Source organism: Chiroxiphia lanceolata, chromosome 2 (genome assembly GCF_009829145.1).
Source record: "Chiroxiphia lanceolata isolate bChiLan1 chromosome 2, bChiLan1.pri, whole genome shotgun sequence".
Classification (NCBI taxonomy): domain Eukaryota; kingdom Metazoa; phylum Chordata; class Aves; order Passeriformes; family Pipridae; genus Chiroxiphia; species Chiroxiphia lanceolata.
In genome coordinates, this window is record NC_045638.1 from 74,973,798 (window position 1) to 74,994,075 (window position 20,278).

General features: G+C 39.1%; 2 protein-coding genes and 1 long non-coding RNA gene across 5 annotated transcripts in view; 1 reads left to right on the top strand and 2 right to left on the bottom strand.

Moving 5' to 3' along the window:
- Nucleotides 1-8,102, bottom strand: part of IFT88 (intraflagellar transport 88) — a 45,035-nt gene extending 36,933 nt beyond the window's left edge. The window contains exons 1-9 of one of the 3 annotated variants that reach the window (XM_032677796.1): nucleotides 7,858-8,102; nucleotides 7,049-7,142; nucleotides 6,051-6,113; nucleotides 5,253-5,309; nucleotides 3,450-3,503; nucleotides 3,085-3,154; nucleotides 2,939-3,008; nucleotides 1,848-1,938; nucleotides 347-451 (exon numbers count right to left, since the gene is read on the bottom strand). In XM_032677796.1, coding sequence (XP_032533687.1) covers nucleotides 347-451; nucleotides 1,848-1,938; nucleotides 2,939-3,008; nucleotides 3,085-3,154; nucleotides 3,450-3,503; nucleotides 5,253-5,309; nucleotides 6,051-6,113; nucleotides 7,049-7,138 — 600 coding nt within the window. In that variant the 5' untranslated portion in view covers nucleotides 7,139-7,142; nucleotides 7,858-8,102. Of the gene's footprint in view, nucleotides 1-346; nucleotides 452-1,847; nucleotides 1,939-2,938; nucleotides 3,009-3,084; nucleotides 3,155-3,449; nucleotides 3,504-5,252; nucleotides 5,310-6,050; nucleotides 6,114-7,048; nucleotides 7,143-7,250; nucleotides 7,607-7,857 lie in introns of those variants that run through there. The other 2 variants (XM_032677793.1, XM_032677795.1) reach the window with 2 other exon arrangements.
- Nucleotides 8,103-11,938: 3,836 nt separating this feature from the next.
- On the bottom strand, nucleotides 11,939-14,708 carry LOC116782714. The gene is made up of 3 exons (XR_004355329.1): nucleotides 14,510-14,708; nucleotides 12,938-13,329; nucleotides 11,939-12,731 (listed from the first exon to the last, which is right to left on the bottom strand). It is a non-coding gene; the product is annotated as an uncharacterized LOC116782714 (long non-coding RNA).
- A 2,028-nt stretch (nucleotides 14,709-16,736) lies between these two features.
- Nucleotides 16,737-20,278, top strand: part of CRYL1 (crystallin lambda 1) — a 47,941-nt gene continuing 44,399 nt past the window's right edge. Inside the window, exons 1-2 of the mRNA XM_032679231.1 lie at nucleotides 16,737-16,852; nucleotides 19,241-19,348. Of these exons, the coding sequence (XP_032535122.1) occupies nucleotides 16,821-16,852; nucleotides 19,241-19,348 (140 nt within the window). The 5' untranslated portion in view covers nucleotides 16,737-16,820. The remainder of the gene's footprint in view (nucleotides 16,853-19,240; nucleotides 19,349-20,278) is intronic.

The following is a 20,278-nucleotide window of genomic DNA, read 5'->3' on the forward strand; positions in this document are numbered from 1 at the left end:
ACATTCTCTGTCACTTTATGGTTTAATTTAAAGACAGCATCTGATCTTCCCTGTTTTCTTCTCTTGGCATGTCACATTTTCTAGACTATTTATTTTTGAAGTACAGGGTTTATATCTGTTACATTTTGATATGCAAGTTTTGCATGTGAGTAGATAGCTGGAGTAGATATTCATGGGCATCCTTCTCCACTTGATTACACGGTAATAGACTCAATGACATAAATGGATCTCCTCTGGTACCCTGCTAGGAGCATTACAACACACACACACTTCAGGAAACACTGAAATATCTGTTCAGGGGGTTTATTAGCAACATTTCACTCACTGAAGATTTCTAAGCACTTACTGAGTAAGTGAGGTCTAAGTTGATATTTTCTGGAGGAGTAATTTGTTCACGTTGTCTCAACAATTCTCTTTCCTGTCTTCCAGCCTCTTTTGCTTTTTCCAGAGCCTTAAACAAAATGCTAGAATTTAACAGTGCCTTGAATCTTACTGACCCAAGATGACAAAAGTATACTCAAAAAAAGTATGAAGAGAATATACTCATGTCTATTTTCTTTAGATGCATAGACTGTACCAAATGCCTGAAAAATGGCACTATAACCCACAAAAAGGTGTTACTTAGCACTAAACAAACATACAGTCTACTTAGCTGTATCATTTTAGAGAAGTACAGTCACACACATGCATATGCCATAATCACTACGTTATCATGATCCTAGAAGATTATTCTACTTGTATTAATCACAGAAAGTGCACAGAAATGGTTAAAAGAAAAAAAAGAGGGAGCAATTAGGTATGACATGTTTTCTTCTTGCAGAATCTCAGTGCAGGAAAGTGTTGGAAGGAAGGAAGTGAAGGCAAGAAATAAACATGCAGGTTACAACCGTACAAATGTATTCTGTACATACACCTTTACTAATTCTTGATGCTGATAAATTGCTTTCCCTTTTTATCTATCCACAGTGGTTATGTCACATGTACGTACCCAATTATAATTCTCTGCAGACTGGTGTCAAGACCCTTTGCACAACTAATGCTCTGGGTCTAGGAAGTGCCATTAGCAGTCCTGTATGCCTTCACAAGGGTACAATAATTAAGAAAGTAATGGTTACCACTCCAGGTAGCAATTTGGCAGCCAGCAGTGAAGGAAGTACTTCAAGATACAGCTTGATTATTATCCCTTATGACAGAAGGCAAATCCAACTTCACTCTTCTATAGATAATGAGTTGGCAACTTTAATGACTTTTGCAGAAAAATGGATATTTTGCTGGACTTATCAGAAACTAATACAAACATCCTAGAGGATCCTTGGAATAGTCTGATATAATCTACATAAGAAACAACCCTTTGACATCAAGAAAAAAAGAATATTCTTGAACATACATGCAAGGTGCTCAAGAAAAATTAACAAAACAAGTTAGCTTGTCTCCTGAAAGCTGAATGAATTCTAAATCTCAAATCAAAAACAAAGACATCTGAAAAAAGATAATCTACCAACAGATCCAGTACATTAAGACAGCTGAAGTAAGATTAATGATGCTGTACCCACCACATTTCATAAGACCTATGGAGATATTTGAAATTGTCTGAATCGGAGTAGGATAGAAAAATATTCCTTTGTGTCAAACAGAAAGACCACATTTATTAAAAGTGCTAATTTGTCCAAACAGCTTGAGCTCTCCAACAACATCTACAGTAGATGTAAATCAAATGGGTGAGAGCATGTTACTTAGCCACTATTCACTGGCACAACATTGCTCTAGTACCCTCTATAACAGACAAAACACTTATCTATACAAATTGTTCTTCACACAACAGCAAAAGTGAAATCCAGAAAATTTACCAATTTCAAGTCTCCACAGCTGTTGGCAACACAGCTTTCTTCAACCAGTTCATTCACTTTTTTTTCCAACTGCCTCAACTTCTCTTCTGGACTAAAACAAAAATAACAATAAAAGGATTAACACTAGTAACATAACTGCAAACACTAAGCTTTTATACATAATTCAATTCTTTTACGCACTATTCAATAAAACAGCACAGTGATGTATCACACGTCGCAACTAACTGGTTTTCCCATCAATGAAAATATCACAAGAAACTATGCCCAAAGAAGATCCTCCAAAGATATCACATTTGCACTTTCAATTTGAGAACAGAGACCTAAGAAAACATAAATCCTCTTAAGAGAACAATACAGACAGGTAAATTTCATTAACTCAGCTTGTTCAGGAGAAGTAACGACAGAACAACAGAACAACAGACTAAGGTGTTTCAAATCAAACACCTAGTGAAATGAAATATCACATTAAAAGCAATTAACTGAACCTTTATTTACACAGATAACTCCAAAGTACTGCTTGCACGTGCAGATTATAACAAAAGGTTGTTATTCACCTAGATTTTTTCATCTGCTAAATAACTGAACATTTCAGTAGGATTCCCTATTCCCACATAGCTATATTTGGGGAACGTAGCTTTTGTATTGCAAAGCTCAACAACATTTTCTGAGGGAACTCCACGACATTTGCACTAGCCTGCAAGTTTTACCTCAAGTGCTAAGAGAGAAACGGCAGGCAAATTCCCTCAAGTTCTTCCCAGAGAGCTGCAAGAATCATGGTGTTCCTTGCCTGTCACACACACTTCCACGATCCTCCACAGTTCTATATAACAGCATTTGTGTGACAACACCTACATCCAGGCTGCTGAGCTATTCAGAACTAGAAATCACCGAAATCAAATGTTCCTGAAAGTCAGTGCAACTGCTCCAGCAAGTCAGCTAACCACATGCATACTGTTTGTGGCATTATTCCACAAAGTTAAGAGTCTGGCCTCTCAAGGTTTTGTAACTGCCTGGATGTTTTTGAACTCTATGTATGGTTGGCTTTCTCTTGCTGTTAATGCTTTGAAATAATTTAATAAAACTGAACAAACCTGTCTGAATTTTTCTTTTCCAGAGGTGGAGCAGGACCTCTTGCTTGGCCAAGAGGATCAAATGAAGAACCTGCAAAATTAACAGCGTACTGAAAATTGTAAAATAACATCTCCCTGGGGCAGCTGGCAGTTTCTACAAACCATACCTCTCATAGCTGCCTTAGTATAACCTGCAGCTTGCACTGCTGTCATTGGTCGAGAAACCCCATCCTCAAACAAAGAAGAAGATATATTAAAATAGACTTAATAAAAATTATATTGTGGACAATACAGACATCATTATATGTATTTATAGATATATAATTTTATATATTTTATTATTTATATATAATTATATACTACAAAACCTTTAAATACAAAAATTAGTTACCACCTCACTAAACTGAAAACACTTTTTAAAATGCTTTTATTGCTTAAATATTACAATATTTTAAAAATACTTGTATCAAACACTTATCGGAAAACTTTATTGTTCCAAATGAATATAAAATGTACATATTGAAACTTTTACCTGTATACCTCCTGTCATTGGTCTTCCCATAGATGAAGGTAAAGTTGCCCTTGGCTACAAAAATAAGTAAACTGTTTGAAACTGGCATTCAGAAAGCATAAGAAGCCTAGGTACAGTCTTCTCAACGCTGAGGTTTAAAAGTTGAGCTCTCACATAAGTTCACAGTACAGTTCCCATTTATGTTATTCATAAACAATATACTGCCAGCGCCTGGCAGACTTAAAGATGTTGAACACTTCTGTTAGCACAAATTTGCAATAAAATTTTTTTATGTATTTGAATACTTCTGTCAACTCTTTTAAAAAGAAGTATATAGAAAATTATCTGAGGCAGCAGTGCTTTCCATTATTAAATTACTGAAATTACTATCTTCAAATTGAACAAGCAATTTACATAAGATACTTCAGTAAAATTCTGAGTAGAGCTGATAAAATCTGTCCCTGAATTAATTCCTTAAGTTTCACTTCCATGCAGATTTATTTAATCATAAATACAGATACACTTTTTAACTGCCAATGGATATCTCTTCTGCATCCTGAATGACACATACTGTCTTCCTGCAGAAGGTTAAAAATGTAAAGAAACAAATGTGAAATACTTATTAGTAAGTGCTAAAGCTTGCTACAAATATACAATACAAACAGACAAAAATTAAGGGTTTCAGGCCATGAAAAAGTATTCCCCTACTTCCCACTCAAAGGCCTATGTTTTACTATTAGTAACTCACTATCCACATACACCATGATTGCTTTTCATTTTTACTGCTAAGGATGAATGTACCTTAGCAAGGATTATTGTGTAGGAGAAGCAAATCTCTGGAACAAAAGATACAGTATTGTGGACAATGCCTTGGAAATTCTAGCTCTGTTATTGCAGATAAACAATTCAGCCTTTATTATCCCAAGGAAGTGCCTTTTTGTGCACTCATTTAATAACAAGACAGCTTTTCCCCTTACAGCTTGGTATTACACTCATTATATGCAAACACAATTGCTAAGAAAAAGCAGCAACAAAAGTCTGAGCAATCTGATCTAGTTGAAGATGTCCCTGCTCTTTGCAGGGGTGTTGGACTAGCTGACCTTTAAAGGTCCCTTCCAACCCAAACCGTTCCATGATTCTAATACATCCAAAGCAGGTAACAGAAGGTTCAGAGTAAAGGTTGTATTTCAGTGACATAACAGAATTTAGGTGTCTTGAAATCGTTAGCCAGCTAACTTACAGAAGAGATCTACAGCCATGTGATGTTCCTCTTTTATTTGTCATAGAACTTAAGGAATGTTATATCCAAGGGCATTATTTTTTTTTAAGTTTTACTGAGTCAGGCTAACAGGTTTAAAATTTATCGGAATATGGTTTAATCTGGTTTGTTAAGAGTTACAACAGGCTAAGAATACCTAAGACCACAACCAACTTTTTCCAATTAAACTAGAGGTGTTTCAAAGACATATTTTTTAAGATTGATTTCACCTTAACTTCCAGAAAATTTTCCCAAGCCAAAATAAAAAGCTATTCAGTTTCCCCTGCAAGAGAACCTGGTTAATTCCTTGGATTCTAATGCCTTATCAAGTATGGAAGTAGATTTACAGTATGGTTTGGGAGAAAAAAGAAAATAACGGGTATCCTAGTTAACTAACAATGCCTTGACCAAGTGCAGAGTTGTGCAGTAAATTTAACAAATCCATGCGTTTCATTGGAAAGAAATCCTTAATTAAAAAGAGCTCACTTTGTGCGAGGAATTAAATGTTACATTTAATTTTTGGTAAATACCATTTTCATTAGGGATACAACAGAACAAAAACCTACCCCAAATCCAGTAGCTAAAGGTCTTGAACTTGCTGAACCAGGAATTTTGGCTGTCACCTGAATGGGAAAAAAAAAAAAGAACAAAAAAAAATCCCCACCAATTAGCAACCATATGTGCCAATTATTAGTCTTTCTATATAAGTTCTGTAGTGATTTCACAGATATAATGCTTCAACTGTTACAGAAAGAATTCTCATTGTAGAAGCAGATTATTCTGGCAAAGAAGTAACAATCAGACAGTTCCAGCTCTTCTTTAGGCATTCAGTAGGTACTTCTAAAGTGCAGGTACCAACTTCATATTTGGTTTTGAAAACTGATGTAAGATTAAGTCAAAGCTAGATGAAAATAAGGGAATTGATGTCAGTTACATTAATATGGAGGAAAAAGTTACCAGAACAATAGCACATGATTTTCTAAATCCCACTATCTAGTATATATTTCAACCTTGTAACAGTACATCAGAACCAGTAATTCTATGTTTGGAATACTAAACAAAGTCCTTTGTGAAAGTATAATTTTGTTCTTGAACATTTTATCAAACAGGAAGACGCATTTTCAACCAAAGTTCCTTGCTGTTCTAGTTTAACTCCAGAATGCAGTGAAGGTAATCAGGCTCTGCTAATCTTTTACTTATTTTTCATATGCATAACCAAAGTCTGTATCTTCATGTTAGTAGTAGACAAAAAAAAAAAAAAAAAGCTAAGAGATTCTCAAGATTAGTTCGTATCAGTGCCAAAGTTCGAGCTAAGGCTCTAGAGAAGCTCTACATTATTGCAATGTATTTTCAAAGGTACTTACAGGGGGTCTTCTTCCATGACTTGTTCTTGCTGCCTGTTGAAAAGCTACATCATTTTCTAAATCCTAGAAAAGATAAAATAAAAACATCAACCCTTCTAAAATGACAACACCCAAAGCCACAATTCCAGAACCTTCAGACTACTAAAAGCAGAAAGGTAAAAACACAGTAATTCTTTCCAAAATACTTGACCTGAAGATAACTGAAGAACAGGGTTTACTGACATTAAATTACAACTACAGTATTTGTCTATCTTTTTTGGTATTTTAGATTAGGAACTGTAAAAACTCATTATTCTCTGAAAAGTAAAAACATACTGAGGAAGCAGTGCTGAAGTGATAAAATATGAAATTTTATCTCCATCCAAATGTTTACTACTCAAGCTATTTCTGAATTTTAACATTAAGACCTGCCATCCCAATACATTAAGACATCTCATGTCTCTTGGGTCATGCAGCAACTCCTATGAATTTCACACAGGATGCCACGTCTAGTGGGTTTGGATCAAACGAGCCCACTGTTGTTCCAATTCCACCACACCAGCAGTTACCAGAAAGTGGTCTGCAGGGCTGTCTTAAGACATCCCAGATTGCACAGAGACCTATAGTATTCCATTTCACTCCAGCAGCAGCAGCTCAGCAAGAGATCAATGACCTATTGGCCAATGAGTAGCCTCTTTTGTCAGAAAATGTGCTGCTGCACGTAATCTGGGAAACACCACACTGAATGTGCCTACAAATAACTAAGATTTTATACTTCATAAATTCTAACTATTATAGCATATTAGGTTTCCTGAGATGTACACAACTACTTTGCTGGAATAGAAAACTATCAAAGAATTAACTATTCAAAAAGATCTTGGTGAAGCTTTTTATGTTTCTTGCTAAATAAAGTACATTTCACTTCAAAGCAGTAGTGAAGTTGTACACAAGTTCTTATCTTGTACTTCTAAATTATAATTCTACCTATGGGAAAGGTGGAAAACAGCAAATATTTTTACCTCTGTATCAAACATGGGATTATAATCATTGTAGCCAGAATAGAGATCATCTTCATCATTCTCAGGAGCCAGATGCACATTTTGCATCATTTTCCTGTGAAATATTTAACATGCCAAATGTTATGTTGGTGGCTTTATATAGATCTTTAAAAACGTAAAATACAAATATAAGGTTTACAAGTTCAAAAGAGCTAGGACTCACCTATAAACAGTATTAAATGGCACCATTTCACAGAATTATATTTTGTTTTCTACTTATACCAGTTATGAAAACTGTTTAAAAGATATTCATCATTAAAACTAAACGATTATAACAAAAACTACTTTTGCAATAGTATCTTTCCATTTTCAGCTAATTCAGGTTTAAGATAACTCTTTCATATTCTAAAGTTTGTCTTTACTAGGCCAAACCATAGTAGTTAAGTCTAATGAAAGGTATCTCCCCTAGCTTCAAATCTTCCTTCCTTCTCATGACCTTTTATCAACATAGCCAAAGGTATTATACAGATACGAAGATAGGAAGAATGTTGTAAATAGAATCTATCATATATGAAAAATCTATCACACACGAAGAATGTTGCATATAGATGGAAAAATCAAAAAGGTTTTTAAATGCCTGCATTAAACAAGCCCAGGTTCCAAAGTCTTTCTTCACAAACACTCCACCGTCTAATACGGCTGCATTCGCCTGGTGGCCTCTCCCTCACGGAGCACAGACACTAAGGAGGTCTCTCTTTGCCTGGCTTCCTATTTTCATAAAAATCTTAAGAAGGTAGCGTTTGATTTCATCAGTGACATGAAGTACGTGCCCTTCAGCAAGCGAGCCTCAGCCAGGACGAAGCGCACGGCTCCTCTCCGGCAGCAGCAGCAGCAGCAGGAGGAGGATGTCCCCCGCCGCTTCCCCGTCGTGCGCGGAGCCACCGCGGCCGAACTGCTCCTTGTGCGGGCTCCCTCAGCCCGCGCCCGAGGCGGGGAGCGGCGATGTGCCCGGGGCAGCGATGTGCCCAGACCGGCTCCGCCTTGGCGAGGGCGGCGGAGGGCGAGCAGCCCCGGGCACGGACGGGCCCGCTGCCCGCGCCCCGATGGCGGCCCGGCGGCGTTGCTCCGGGACACGGCGGCGGTCCCCGCATGCACCGCGGCCGGGCGGTGCGAGCGAGCGGGGCCGGGCTCAGCCGAAGCCGCGGCCCCCGGGTGGGCGGTGCCTGCCGTGAGGGACAGTGCGGCTCACCCGCCTCGGTCTGGGCGTGCTTAGCTGAGGTGGTGGGGAAAGGGGTCGCTCTCACCTCGTTTCTGCAAATTAAACAGGAAAAAAAGGTCCTTCAGACGTTTAAGTGTACGCCTAATTTCCCGAGTCACAATCCAAAACGTTACAGATATGGCCTAAAACTGCAGACGGTTCCCTAGTGCTTATGGCGTTTATATGTTTCCCATGGGTATAACTCGGGGCAAAGAGTGAGAAGAGTTTGTTGACTACAGTCGGCTTTGAATAAAACTTCCGTTTCTTGTGTTGGTGGAGTAAACTAGGACAACGCACATACTGGAATAAAAAAAACCCGCACTTTTCTGTTCCCCAAAGGGATTTTAAGTCCAAACATTCAAACAACTGACTTCTGTGAAGTTGCCTTTGCCATCTTACCCCACTGCTTCCAGGAGATGTGTGAGCTATATCCATTACTTCCAGCTTCTACCTAAGATGAAGGTCTTTATCTGAATGCTCCATTCATCGTGTCAATATTTTAAAGAAGAATTTCTTTATTATAGTTTATTATATTGAATATATTCAATATTTTAGAGAAGTGCTTCCCTATGAGGGTGGTGAGGTGCTGCCACAGGTTGCCCAGGTAAGTTGTGACTGCCCCCTCCCTGGAAGTGTTCAAGGCCAGGTTGGACAGGCTTGGAGCAACCTGGTCCAGTGAAAGGTGTCCCTGCCCATGGCAGGAGAGCTTGGAACTAGATCTTCTTTAAGGTCCCTTCCAACGCAAACCATTCTGTGACTCTGTGTGTCAGGTTATCCATGTTTCCAATATGGGAGCCTGAGTGCTAAGAAACAAAACTTGTGTCACGTGATAGACGTACAAATAAAATTTTGTTTCCCCCTGTGCTTTTCTTATCTTATGGAAGAGGAACACAAAACAGCTGTGAAGGATTGCGGGCTCATTGGACTGCCTACCTTTGTCCATGGGATAAGGAAAACAAATGGAAACAAGATCTGTTGTCTGCTAGGCATTGCTTTGCTGTGTGCAAATAAAACTCTGTGGTGTGGGTGATATTTACTGACTTTAAAGGGAAAATTATTAGAATAAATTAGTTGGTGTTTCTGAAACATTAAATAGCAACTAAAGTTCAGACTGGGGGAAAAAAAAATCTATGCTTCTCCGTAGCAGGGAATTTAGGATTACAGGATTGTAGAGATGACCTCAGGACATCTCTCCCATCTTTATACGTAGTTTAAATTTCTTTATGTCTCTTCCCAATAGTAAAGCCAACCTACTGTCATTTTATGGTGCAAATTGTTATTTTATGCTATAGATTTTCTCATGAGAGAAAAGCAAATATACTTTGATAAAGTAAATGGCTTCTTGCATAGCTGTCAAAGCTTGCACTCCAGCACATGCCCCATACCTGAGAGTACCTGAGAGCATGTTTCTCGAGCTCCAAATTATTGCTGGCACATGTCCTCTGGAGCACAGTAGAACTCCACTTGTAGGGATGGCTCTCAGGCAGCAGCCAGCACCTCTGGGCAGAGACCTCATCACAATCACCACTCACTCTCAGGGTGCTCAGCCACACTATTTTTTCCAAATCTGCTCTCAAAACTGAAAAGCTCAATTAAAAAAAAAAGTTATTAAAGCTTCCCATAGGCCAGTCTCTGAAACAAAATAAAAAATTAAAATCCCTAATGTCTTAAAAAAAGATGATTCCTCCTACCGTTTTTACTAGTTTCTGTTGATATTTTGGAAACCCTGACGAGTGTCAGCTGATTTGCTCACAGCAAATCATTAACCTGGGGAAAGTTTCACGTGCCTAAATGGGAAACAGAATAGAGCAGGGATCTCTGAACAAGCCTACAGTATTTTTGAGAGAGAAAATATTTTATGAGACCAATTGTAACCTACCCCTACTGCCTTATGCTAATGGCATAAAAAGGCTGCAAAGACAATATACAGTACAAAGTCAGTCAGAACACCCTTTTTTCTGATCAGGGATTGTGCACATTATGCAATGTCAGGGCCTTCTGCTACTCACCTTTCAGCCTCAAAGTCCTTTTTGGAGAGATAAGGTGAAGAGGATATGAGTGAAAGGTCTTTCTACTCTGACTCCCATCAAGAGAAACCAAGATAACATAAGGAAGTATTAAGACATTATCACTTCTTGCGTTAACCTGTTCACGTTCCATGCATGAACCACTTTCACACAGAAACTTCAGACTTGAGAACTTTGGACATGAGAATCTTTATACCCTAAATTTCTGGAGTACAAGTATTTTGCAGTATAACAGACTTAAGGTGGGAAAATATTTGGGTTGCATTCCTTGCCACAAATTATGAACTTCAGCATAAGAAATATATATACATTTATAGCACCCTTTTTTCTGCCTGTGACTCCTCACATATTACTGAGCCTATGGTTTTTAAAATTTTCTCATTGTCCCCAGATGCATCAATATGTATCTGAGCGGTAGGTAGATTCTGTGGATAGCTCTGCTATCCATCTTGTCCATATTGGAGACCTGGGCATATGGGTGCCCAGCACTATTCTGATGTTTCAGCCCAAATACCTAGGGCAGTGGAGAGGAGGCACTGTGGTAAGGAGGCAGTGCATCTACTTTGTAAAAGAGGTAGTGCCGAGGCACCACTGGAATCTGACCATGTTCATGTTGTCAGATTTTCTTACCCTCCAAAATTGGGTGTATACACTCAAACCAGTTATTGGAAGTGGTCCCTGGCCTCTATGGACTCTGACCATACTGGAAATTATATTGGCGAATGGTAATTGGCCAACACTTTAAAGGGCTATTTCAACCTCAGAGACATTTACCTCCAGCACTCAGTCCAGCCCTTCCCAATGCTGCATGTTGCCTATGCTGCTGGAGCACATATACCAGTGGTCAGGACCTTGGGAACACTCCCTGGCCCAGGTCCTTAGGCCTTGCAGTACAGCTGTTACTTTTGACATCCTCACAACAACATGAGAGTCTCAACAGACTTTTTTCATATTTCTAAAAGCTGTGTCAATCTATGATTTTTTTTTTTTCTGGTGCTGTGAAGTATAAAAATGCATGAAGATTTAACACAAACCCTCAGGATCCTTTGTGACAACACAAGACCATACTAGTGGGCTGTGATTATAAGATATGATCTAACAAGATGATGCTACAGGAAGAAACCCTGTAATGATGTAAGATGATGTAATTGTCTTTACTGGTTTTGGCTAAATCCAGAGGGCAAGCTGGAACACAAATATGACAGAAAGAAGTGTAGCAAGTTTAGTTTACAGTCCAAGTAACATCGTATGCTGTGAATTCCTAATCATTAAGCCAGCAGAGTCACTAGATGAAGTTCTCCTGTTCTTTTGCCACCTTCTGATTTTCATCCCTGCCCCAGATCAGTACTCTGACTGGCATCAAGTTACATACTTGTGCAGCTGAAGCAAACCGCAGATCTGATGAGGTTTTTCTTCAGATACCTTTCAAGACATAAAGTAAAAGATCCAGGGACATCAGTGAAAAATTAGGGCAGATTAAGGAGACCATGAAGCTATACTCTTAAGTATGAACTTCTTTTCCTTTCAACACGTGGTGTATCTGTCTTTTTGCAGTGGTAACATTGCAAATTGATGCCGAAAAACCTTGGTATGATTAACTACTCAGAGACTTTTTCATCTTTAAGCAGCAAGGTATTTGTTTATTCAACATTGGGAGCAAGCCAGCTCACGCTGGACAAACTTGCTCGACCTGAAAGTGCAAAAGCAAGCAATTTTATACACTTCAGCTACATGGTTACATCATTTATCATACATATTAATAAGTAGGCTGCTCTCTGGGCGGAGTCTTTCCAGGCACACGCAGTCTTCTCCTCAAACCTTCATCTCTCTGGTGGTCGCCACAGATATCTTCCTCTATTTGGCCTCTTCAATTTTCTTTGTTAGGTGACCTGAATTCTTGAAGCTTGCAAAATCCTGGCTTTGGGCCTTCTATATCTTATTCAAACGTCTGGTTTACCTAATTTATTGCCCTGTGTATACTATTCTTATTCTTTCTATAATAAGGCCTTTGGTCCAGTGAGCAGAATAGAACATGATGTTAACCATGATATTAACCTAGTGCTCCTAGAATGTTGTTCTAGCAAAATAGGTACTGGGGTTTCTTAGCAGGCCAAGATATCTCAGTTAACTCTTTTAGGCCTCTTTTAGGCTCCCATTTCAAAATAAGGACTGTTCCAGGACTTACAAACTCGGGTTCAGGGGTTACTGGCCACCATCTGCCTGTTATAATCGCTGTTAGTGTGTACCTTACCCTTGCTTTGCCAGTTGAACTGTTCATCTGATCGGCCACTAATTGTTTTCAGAAAATGGTCTAAATTGAAAAAGTAATTCTCCCATTATAATCTTTAAAAAGTAATTTTTTAGCATGGAATTTTGGACTGACTAGGTGTTCAGGATTTTTTGCTGTTATGCAGAGAATCTTCAGGTAGCTTGACTGCCAAAGACAGTGAAGCTACATCTAAGTATTCCTCAGGGAATTAATGTATCTTGTCAGCATACCTCTAAAATTACTGAGGGGCAAAAAGCCCAAAAAATAGAGCATTCATTTAAAATTAAAGCCTGTATAATATTTAACCTTTCAAATTTTTTTTTTTTGAAAATTTAAGAGCTGAATGATAATTGAACTTAATGATAACTACATTTATTATAAAGACAATTAAAAAGTTAAAGCGATGGTTCCTACTCTCCCTCAACTTGCAAATTCAAACTTCAACTGTTTACTGTTTTGCTGACTGGTGTATGTTACAGCCTTGATGCTCTGAGCTTATTTATCCCATCAGCAGATACATGTTGCATGTTACTTTCCTCTGTTATCAAGTGTATGAACAGTATGAGTGTTAGAATCTTTATGTATTAGCTCATTATTGCAGTGCTGTTAAAAATACACGTCTGTAGCACTTCTTAACATCAATTTCTTTCAGTTAATGTTTTCTAAAATAGAAACAGTATGTTAAAGAAGCCTTCTGTCTCTTGAAGGAGATTTCAACATCCATTTTGTATTTATGATCTCCAAGTTTCTGTGCATAAACATATATAAATTACAGTAAGATAATTAAAGGTAGAAAATAAAGTGTATACAGCTACTATTGATGCGATGATAAGTACCACATCAGAATGTTTTCAGAGTTAGGTTCTTAATGAGGAATTAATTATGTAAAAATATTTTATAGATTTATATTGAAAAGTTTTAAAAGAGCTACTTCAGAACAGTTCTAAAGGCAGAAAATATTCAGTATAGTTCTGTTCTAAACATCAATTTACTATATAGTCTGTATTTAGTAAAGCAAGTAAATAAATCAATTTATGTGCAGTTTGAAAACAAAATTAGTTGAAGAACCTCATTATGAATAAAACATATGTTACAGGTAAGGTATATAGAATCATAGAATATGATGAGTTGAAAGGGACCCACAGAGATCATCGAAGTCCAACTCCCGGCCCTGGCACGGGACCACCCCAAGAATCACACCACGTGCTTTTATATGTCCCACCATATGTTATAGTTTGGGTTTCAAATACATTTGCGGCAGGAAAATTATCTTGTTAACAGGTATTTCTACTATTGAAGGATATAATTCTGTCTAGTTTTTCTGAATCTTTTGTAATATCTATTTCACTACTATTTACTTTCCAATTCCTGCAGATTGCTTCTTTAAGAATCAGCATTTTAGCACTATTGGGAGTATTTGCATCAGACCATTTGCACTGTAAAGGACCACCTAAATTAACAGCACAAACTACTGATAGTTAAAATTATAGTTTTAATTTTAGTGTAATTTCAGCGTAATCACTAGTCATAACTACAGTATGCAAACCGTTAGTTAGAACTCTAAAGAATAGCAATAAAGTTATTAATTAATTAAAGCTATAATTTTTAAGGCATTATGTTTTCCAAACCATTAGGATCATAGTAGCAACGTGCCATAGTCCATTACCAAATGTACTTTCTGGTCGCTCCGGTGAGCAAGTAATGTATTAAACAGACCTAATACTTAACAAAATGTGAACTATGCCTCAAGCTCAGTCTAGAACCCTCTGTATCCTTAAAGCATACAATTCCTTTATTTTCTCTAAAGGGAAATTCACATCTCCTCTGTATTCTGCCTCTATGTGACTCCCAGTTAATGTGAGTTATTTCCCCTTGCTTGTTACATGACCCTTTTATACCACCCTGCTACTCCCTTGCAGTAAACCCACCTGTCCATGGCCAGTAGCAGATTTCAGCTCCACACATGAGGAGCAGAGAGACTAAAAACATGGAGAGATCAGCTATGCAGTTCCCAACACAAGTTGAATCTGCTCCTGACTGCTATTGGGCTTAGAAGAAAGAATATGCTGGTGAGCGCATGTTTGCTCCACCTGGGCCCCTCCTGCTGGCAGGACAAGCCCTACTTTTCATTCCCTAGTGGAGCCCAGGTCCTTTCTTTACTGTTTCTGGGCTTAGGGCAGCTTTTCTCCTTCCCATGTGAGTTGCAGAAGAAGGAGGAGAATCATTGTCCCTTATTTGTGGAGGCTGCAAGTAGTGGGCCTAAAACTTATGTTGTTACGTAGAAATGAAACTTGCACCTTGTTTTTAAGTCATATTTTCTTCCCTCGACTTACACTTCTGATAATTTAATTATTTTTATTTTCTTTTCTTCTTGCAAACTTCTCTCTCTTCTTTTGATCTATTCAGTTTGGACTTATCAGTGTGTCTCATCGCTGTAAACAATGGGGAATATGCCTGCTGTCCTGTCATGCCCTAATTATGATTAAGTAATGCATGTGGCTTTGTCACTAATATATTAATAATAATAATAATAATATAATTCAGAATTCATTTCCACGTATTTGTTTTGTTCATCCCCAGAATTTAAAGGTCCTGTAATTGCTTTTATCATGACTGTGATTAGCTCTCAAACCCCTGTGGTAACACTCCTGAACAGTTTAACTGAGCTTTTAATTCTGCTGAATCCATTTGTCTATCTGTAATGGCTTTTGTCTCTTATAGTCTGTTGCTAACAACAAATTGAAGTATAAATATATATCTCAGGAGGTCAAAGAGTATTAAAACAATTGATAAGTACTTCGAAATGGGAGTGATGGTGAAGTTGTTCCAGAAACTATGTTTCCAAAGCCCAGGAGATATTAGTTTTATGTTTTAGGAACTTAATTTTTTTTCTTTGCGATAAAAACTTGAGTTCACAAAATAAATATACATTGATTGGCTAGAGAAAGATCTTTGTGTTTAGAACATGTGTCAAGTCATGCATTTTGAATTAGTTTTCAAAGGAACAAAATTGGTACTTGCTAAAATCATAAAATGCTGCTTTCTACACTTTTCTACGCAAACCCTGAGCAGCAGAACTGGCACAGCATCCTGCACTCTTCTGTCCCACTACCTTAAATCTTCCATGGCCCAGTTACATCCACTTTGCTCCACTAACACTTCCCAGCTACTGGCATGTCTCAGCTTATGTGGATGATATTAAGGTCATGAAGTCAAAGAGATAGCTTGGTTTTCCACCTGCTACCTGTTGAGTGGTATTCATGAAGCCTTTAGGAATTTATACTTTTGAGATCTCTGTCTCCTTTTTGAATGTGATTGGAATTAGCAAAATACCAGTGAGGGGGACAGATGTACCAAATGATTATGTGGGCCTTTAATTTTTTTTCTCGTAAACTGGAAGAAATGATAGCCAAACAAAGATTCACTGAGCTTCATCAGTAACTATCAAACCTCTATTCTGGGAACAAATGTATTAAGTTTCAACTGATTTATTTTTTTTTCAGAAAGCTAGAAACACAGGAGAACTTGCAAGTATCTCTCAGCTATATTAAGAGTACAGTAATATAATCTTTGATAATAAGCAGGCATTTAAAATGCTAAATTTTGTTTCTTTTCAGGAACATCTGGCATGATTACAGAGCAATATGCAGATGAGTAGGAACTATGCCAAATTGGAAAAAGTGAGTAATGATAAGCACGCCAACACGAACAGTACATGTTACAGAGCAGCGTGAAGAGTTGACATTGTAATGTCACATTTTGGCACAACTTTAGGAAGATTTTGTACGAAAATCAAGGACAGCAAAAAAGAAAATTAATTCAGAATTAGAGGATAAAGCATTTTTAAGAATAATAAAGCCTTGCTTAGTGTGAAAAAAGCATGGAATTGCTTTCAATTTTGAACTTTGAAATTAATTTGTGCCTTTGTCAAAAGCAATGGGGTTGGATGCACTCTAGTACTGCCGCTGGCCTCTGAAGGGGGAAGAGGTGAGCTGGTCTGGGTTCAGATGAGAGCTGACGGTGCGGGAGGATCGGACCGGGGGAACACCCGGCTGCTGGAGGCGGGAGCTGTGCCCGGGTCCGCCCCGCCCCTGGGCGGGGCCGCGGCGCGCGGGGCCAATGGGCGGCCGTGACGTGTCGCGCGGGGGTGGGTCGGGCGCGCGCAGGGCGGAGGTGTCCCCGGCGTCGCGGTGCCGGCTGCGCGTCCTGCTGCCAATCCCGCATCTCCCGGTCCCAGCCATGGAGCACTCGCAGGTTGCCATCATCGGCAGGTAACGCCTCTCCTCTCTCGCAGGTGGGGGAAGCGCCCGGCAGCGCTCGCCGCCTTTGGGGACGGATGCCCGCGGCGTGCGAAGGGGCTCGGACGCCGTCCCGGCACCGCCCGGCCTGCGGCGTGGTGGGTTTGGGGACTCAGTGGCGGGTACGGCCCTGCCTCGGATGTCACCGCTGCTGCCGGCATGGGATGTGTCGGGGCAGTCGGTGGGTTTTGGCCAGCTGCGGGGTCGTACTGCTCCTGGATCTCGGGAACCAGGCGGTGATGCACCTGTTGGGCTCCTTAGAGTGCCTTTGCTTAACGCCCCGACAGCCCCGTGCTACTACAAAACAAACAGCAAAAAAACATACACAGCATCTCTACCGAAATAAGTCATCCTTTAAGTGTGAAAGACTGGTGGCCTTTTTTATTGCAATGTTTTGTGTGCATAAGTGCAAGAGGAGTGGAGAAATCCAAGCACAGCTTTAACGTCCTGTTTGTCAACTGTGTCAAGAAACTTCTAAGTTCCTCTAAGACGCCCCTGAAGTAACACTTAATTGCCGCAAGATACAGCAATATTTCTGGCTTGTGTGTGAATGCATTGTTTCATCCTCTCATTGTGAGCTGAACCTGAAGTTCTTGAACGATGACCTGGAGGGGAGAGAAAACACGTGCCAGACAGTAGCAGTCCGCTGTACCTTGGTGTAGAAGTGTGGGCTGCAGCAAACTCCACTAGCAAGACCACTTGAAGCCTCAAGACATGAGTCTCGGTGCTGTTGTGTGATACTGACAAAAGTGGCTCTTACTGTTGGCACTTCGTAAACTTTTGTTCCCCATGAGTGTGTGTGAAGGGTTGGGAAAGCTGGGCTCTTGCTCCCTGTGGCTGCTGTGGCACTGTTGCAGTGAAGGCAGAAAACGTGTTTCTGGTAGCACCCACAGGAGTTGTGTGAGCAGATCTGGTCCTTAAGACTGTCTATCACTGGACTCAAAATGACAGTACTTAAAGTTTCAAAAAGCACTGTCTTGGGGTCAAATATGCTAACATCAGGTTGTAATGATGCGGTTGTGTACAATGATGTAAGAGTGCAGGACTGATACCTACCATCAATTTATTTTGTGTTCTCTGTAATTCAAAAGGAAAAAAGCCCACGATCCTAAAAACCTGTATTGAAATAAACTTTTTTTTCCCGTTGTTTGTCAAACGCTCTTTTAAAGAAACTTAAGAGTGCAATCTAGAGAGATGATGCAAGTTTATAAAGATACTGGCAGCTCGGATTTACTTGTTTAAGGCTTAAGTGATCCAAGTTTTATAAATACTTGTTAGCCAGGAGACTACAGTAGCTTACAAACCTTGACCATACATTACCTGTTCCGTAAGTCTGTTCTGTAGCTTGCCTGAGAACTGATGAAGTCCGGACTTACTACAATGAAGTTTTGTGTTTTTACTTTTAAATGGTATGTTTTTAGTGAGACTTTACTGTCTGTTTAACAAAACTAAATGCAAAGCTTGTCTTTTTTTTTTTTTGGTCCCAATTATTTCCACTTATTCTTGCTATTTCCTGAAGCTTCCTGTTTTGATCCTTTTTTAAAATGTATACTTAAACCAAAGGCTGAACATGTTCTTGTTTTCTCTTCCTTCTTTTCTCATCTGTCCTGCTGCTTTATCTTTGACTTTTGTTCCCGTTTTAATCTTTTATTGATGCCCTAGCGGCCTTACATTTTCCAGTTGCCAGAGATCACTTAAGTTTATTGCTGCAAATAAGCTGATCTTGAAAATGACAGGAAATGCATGTAATTATCAAAAACCCCACTGTAACAGTCATGGGTATGGAGTTCTGATCTTGTCTCTATTATGGATCTTTTTTTTCAATTTTTAAAATTTTTTTTTGTGATCTCAGGTTACTCAAGCTTGTGACACCGTGATTTGGAGCTTCCATTTGAAAAGGCTGATGCCTGCTGTACATCTAACTAAGTTAAAACCTGCATTGCTTCAAGAGACATGATAAAATTGTCAGTTACTACAAGTTTCCTCTATGTAGTGCTCAGTAATGTGTTCTCACCAAAAGATGTAGGCAGGCTGTTCCTGTGTGTATCCAGCATGTTGAAGTGCTTCATCTAAAAATAAAGATAGTGCTAGAAGTGGCTAGATGGAAAAGTAGTATCAAACCCATGGTTAGGTGAGGGGTTTTTCCCGTTTCATGTGCACATGGTACTTCCGAATTGCTGAGGGCCTGTGACTTCAGTAGCTGTTAGAGACATTTATTTTTTCCTCAATATCAACTTATCTTTTAATCAAATATTGAAGAGTCCAAGCTCTTTTTTCCTTTTTGCAGTGCTTGCAAGACCTTCTTCCCCCAAATAAGTGCTGTTTTATGAATTGGCTGATATTTATTTTTTTTCTTTTCAGCGGACTCATTGGTCGCAGCTGGGCCATGGTATTTGCTGCTGGAGGCTTCAAAGTGAAACTTTATGATATTGCACAACAGCAGCTAACAAGCGCACTGGAAAGTATTCGGTAGGTCACGTGACTTGAAATGACTGGGGTTGTAATGAAGTTGTGGAATTGCTGTAATTCTGAATGAATAGCCATAGCTTATTATGGGAGCATAGATTTTAAGCTTTGAAGAAGGCTTTAATTTAGAAGTACAGGTCCTTTTAAGATCAGAACTGTGTTCCCAAGTGTCACTGACACTTGTGAAGAGAGATTTAATTCTTAAGTAATTCAAGAGCTTAAGTTTAAATTCATTTTTGTTTAATTATGCTTACCACCATTAGGTTATCTATAGGCTAAGTTTAAAATATACAAACATAAGAGGTTTTGCATAGAAAGGCAACAAAAACGCTTTCAGAGTTTAAATAGGTTAAAATGAATTGCTGAGGAGCTCTGCTACAGTTATTAGTATTTTATAACTAGAGTTTTTTAAACTCTTAAAGTAATATTTTTGAGTCTTAGAAGAACAGGTTGCCACTTTCACCAAAGATACAACTACTAATCAGTTGTAGTTGAAGCTGGGAAGCGTCTTTAGAGGGACAGCAAATTTGAGGGTGTGAACATGAGATCACTCACACTGGTTCAGGCCAACAGTCCTCCAGCCCTTTTCTCTTGCCCTGTGGCACTGTGGCTAAAGCCCCATGCTTTTCATATTACAAGAGCTACAAGTTCAAGTCTTGCCTGTCTGCACCCTGCCCCCAACCTTCAGTGCCCAGAAGTTGTAACTCTTTAGTTAATGTATTCAGTAGCTCTTAACTAGATTTCTTCTAAGTATTTCTCTAACTGTCCCTTGAACCCATATAAATCCTTCCATGGCCTCCTTGCCCAAGGACTTTGTGTTCTGCAGGTTTACTGCTTGCTGCATGAAGAGCTACTCCCCTTTGTTTGTTTTGAACCTGACACCTCAGTTGCTTTGATTGAACCCTAGTTCTTATGTTAGAAGGGACAGTGTCT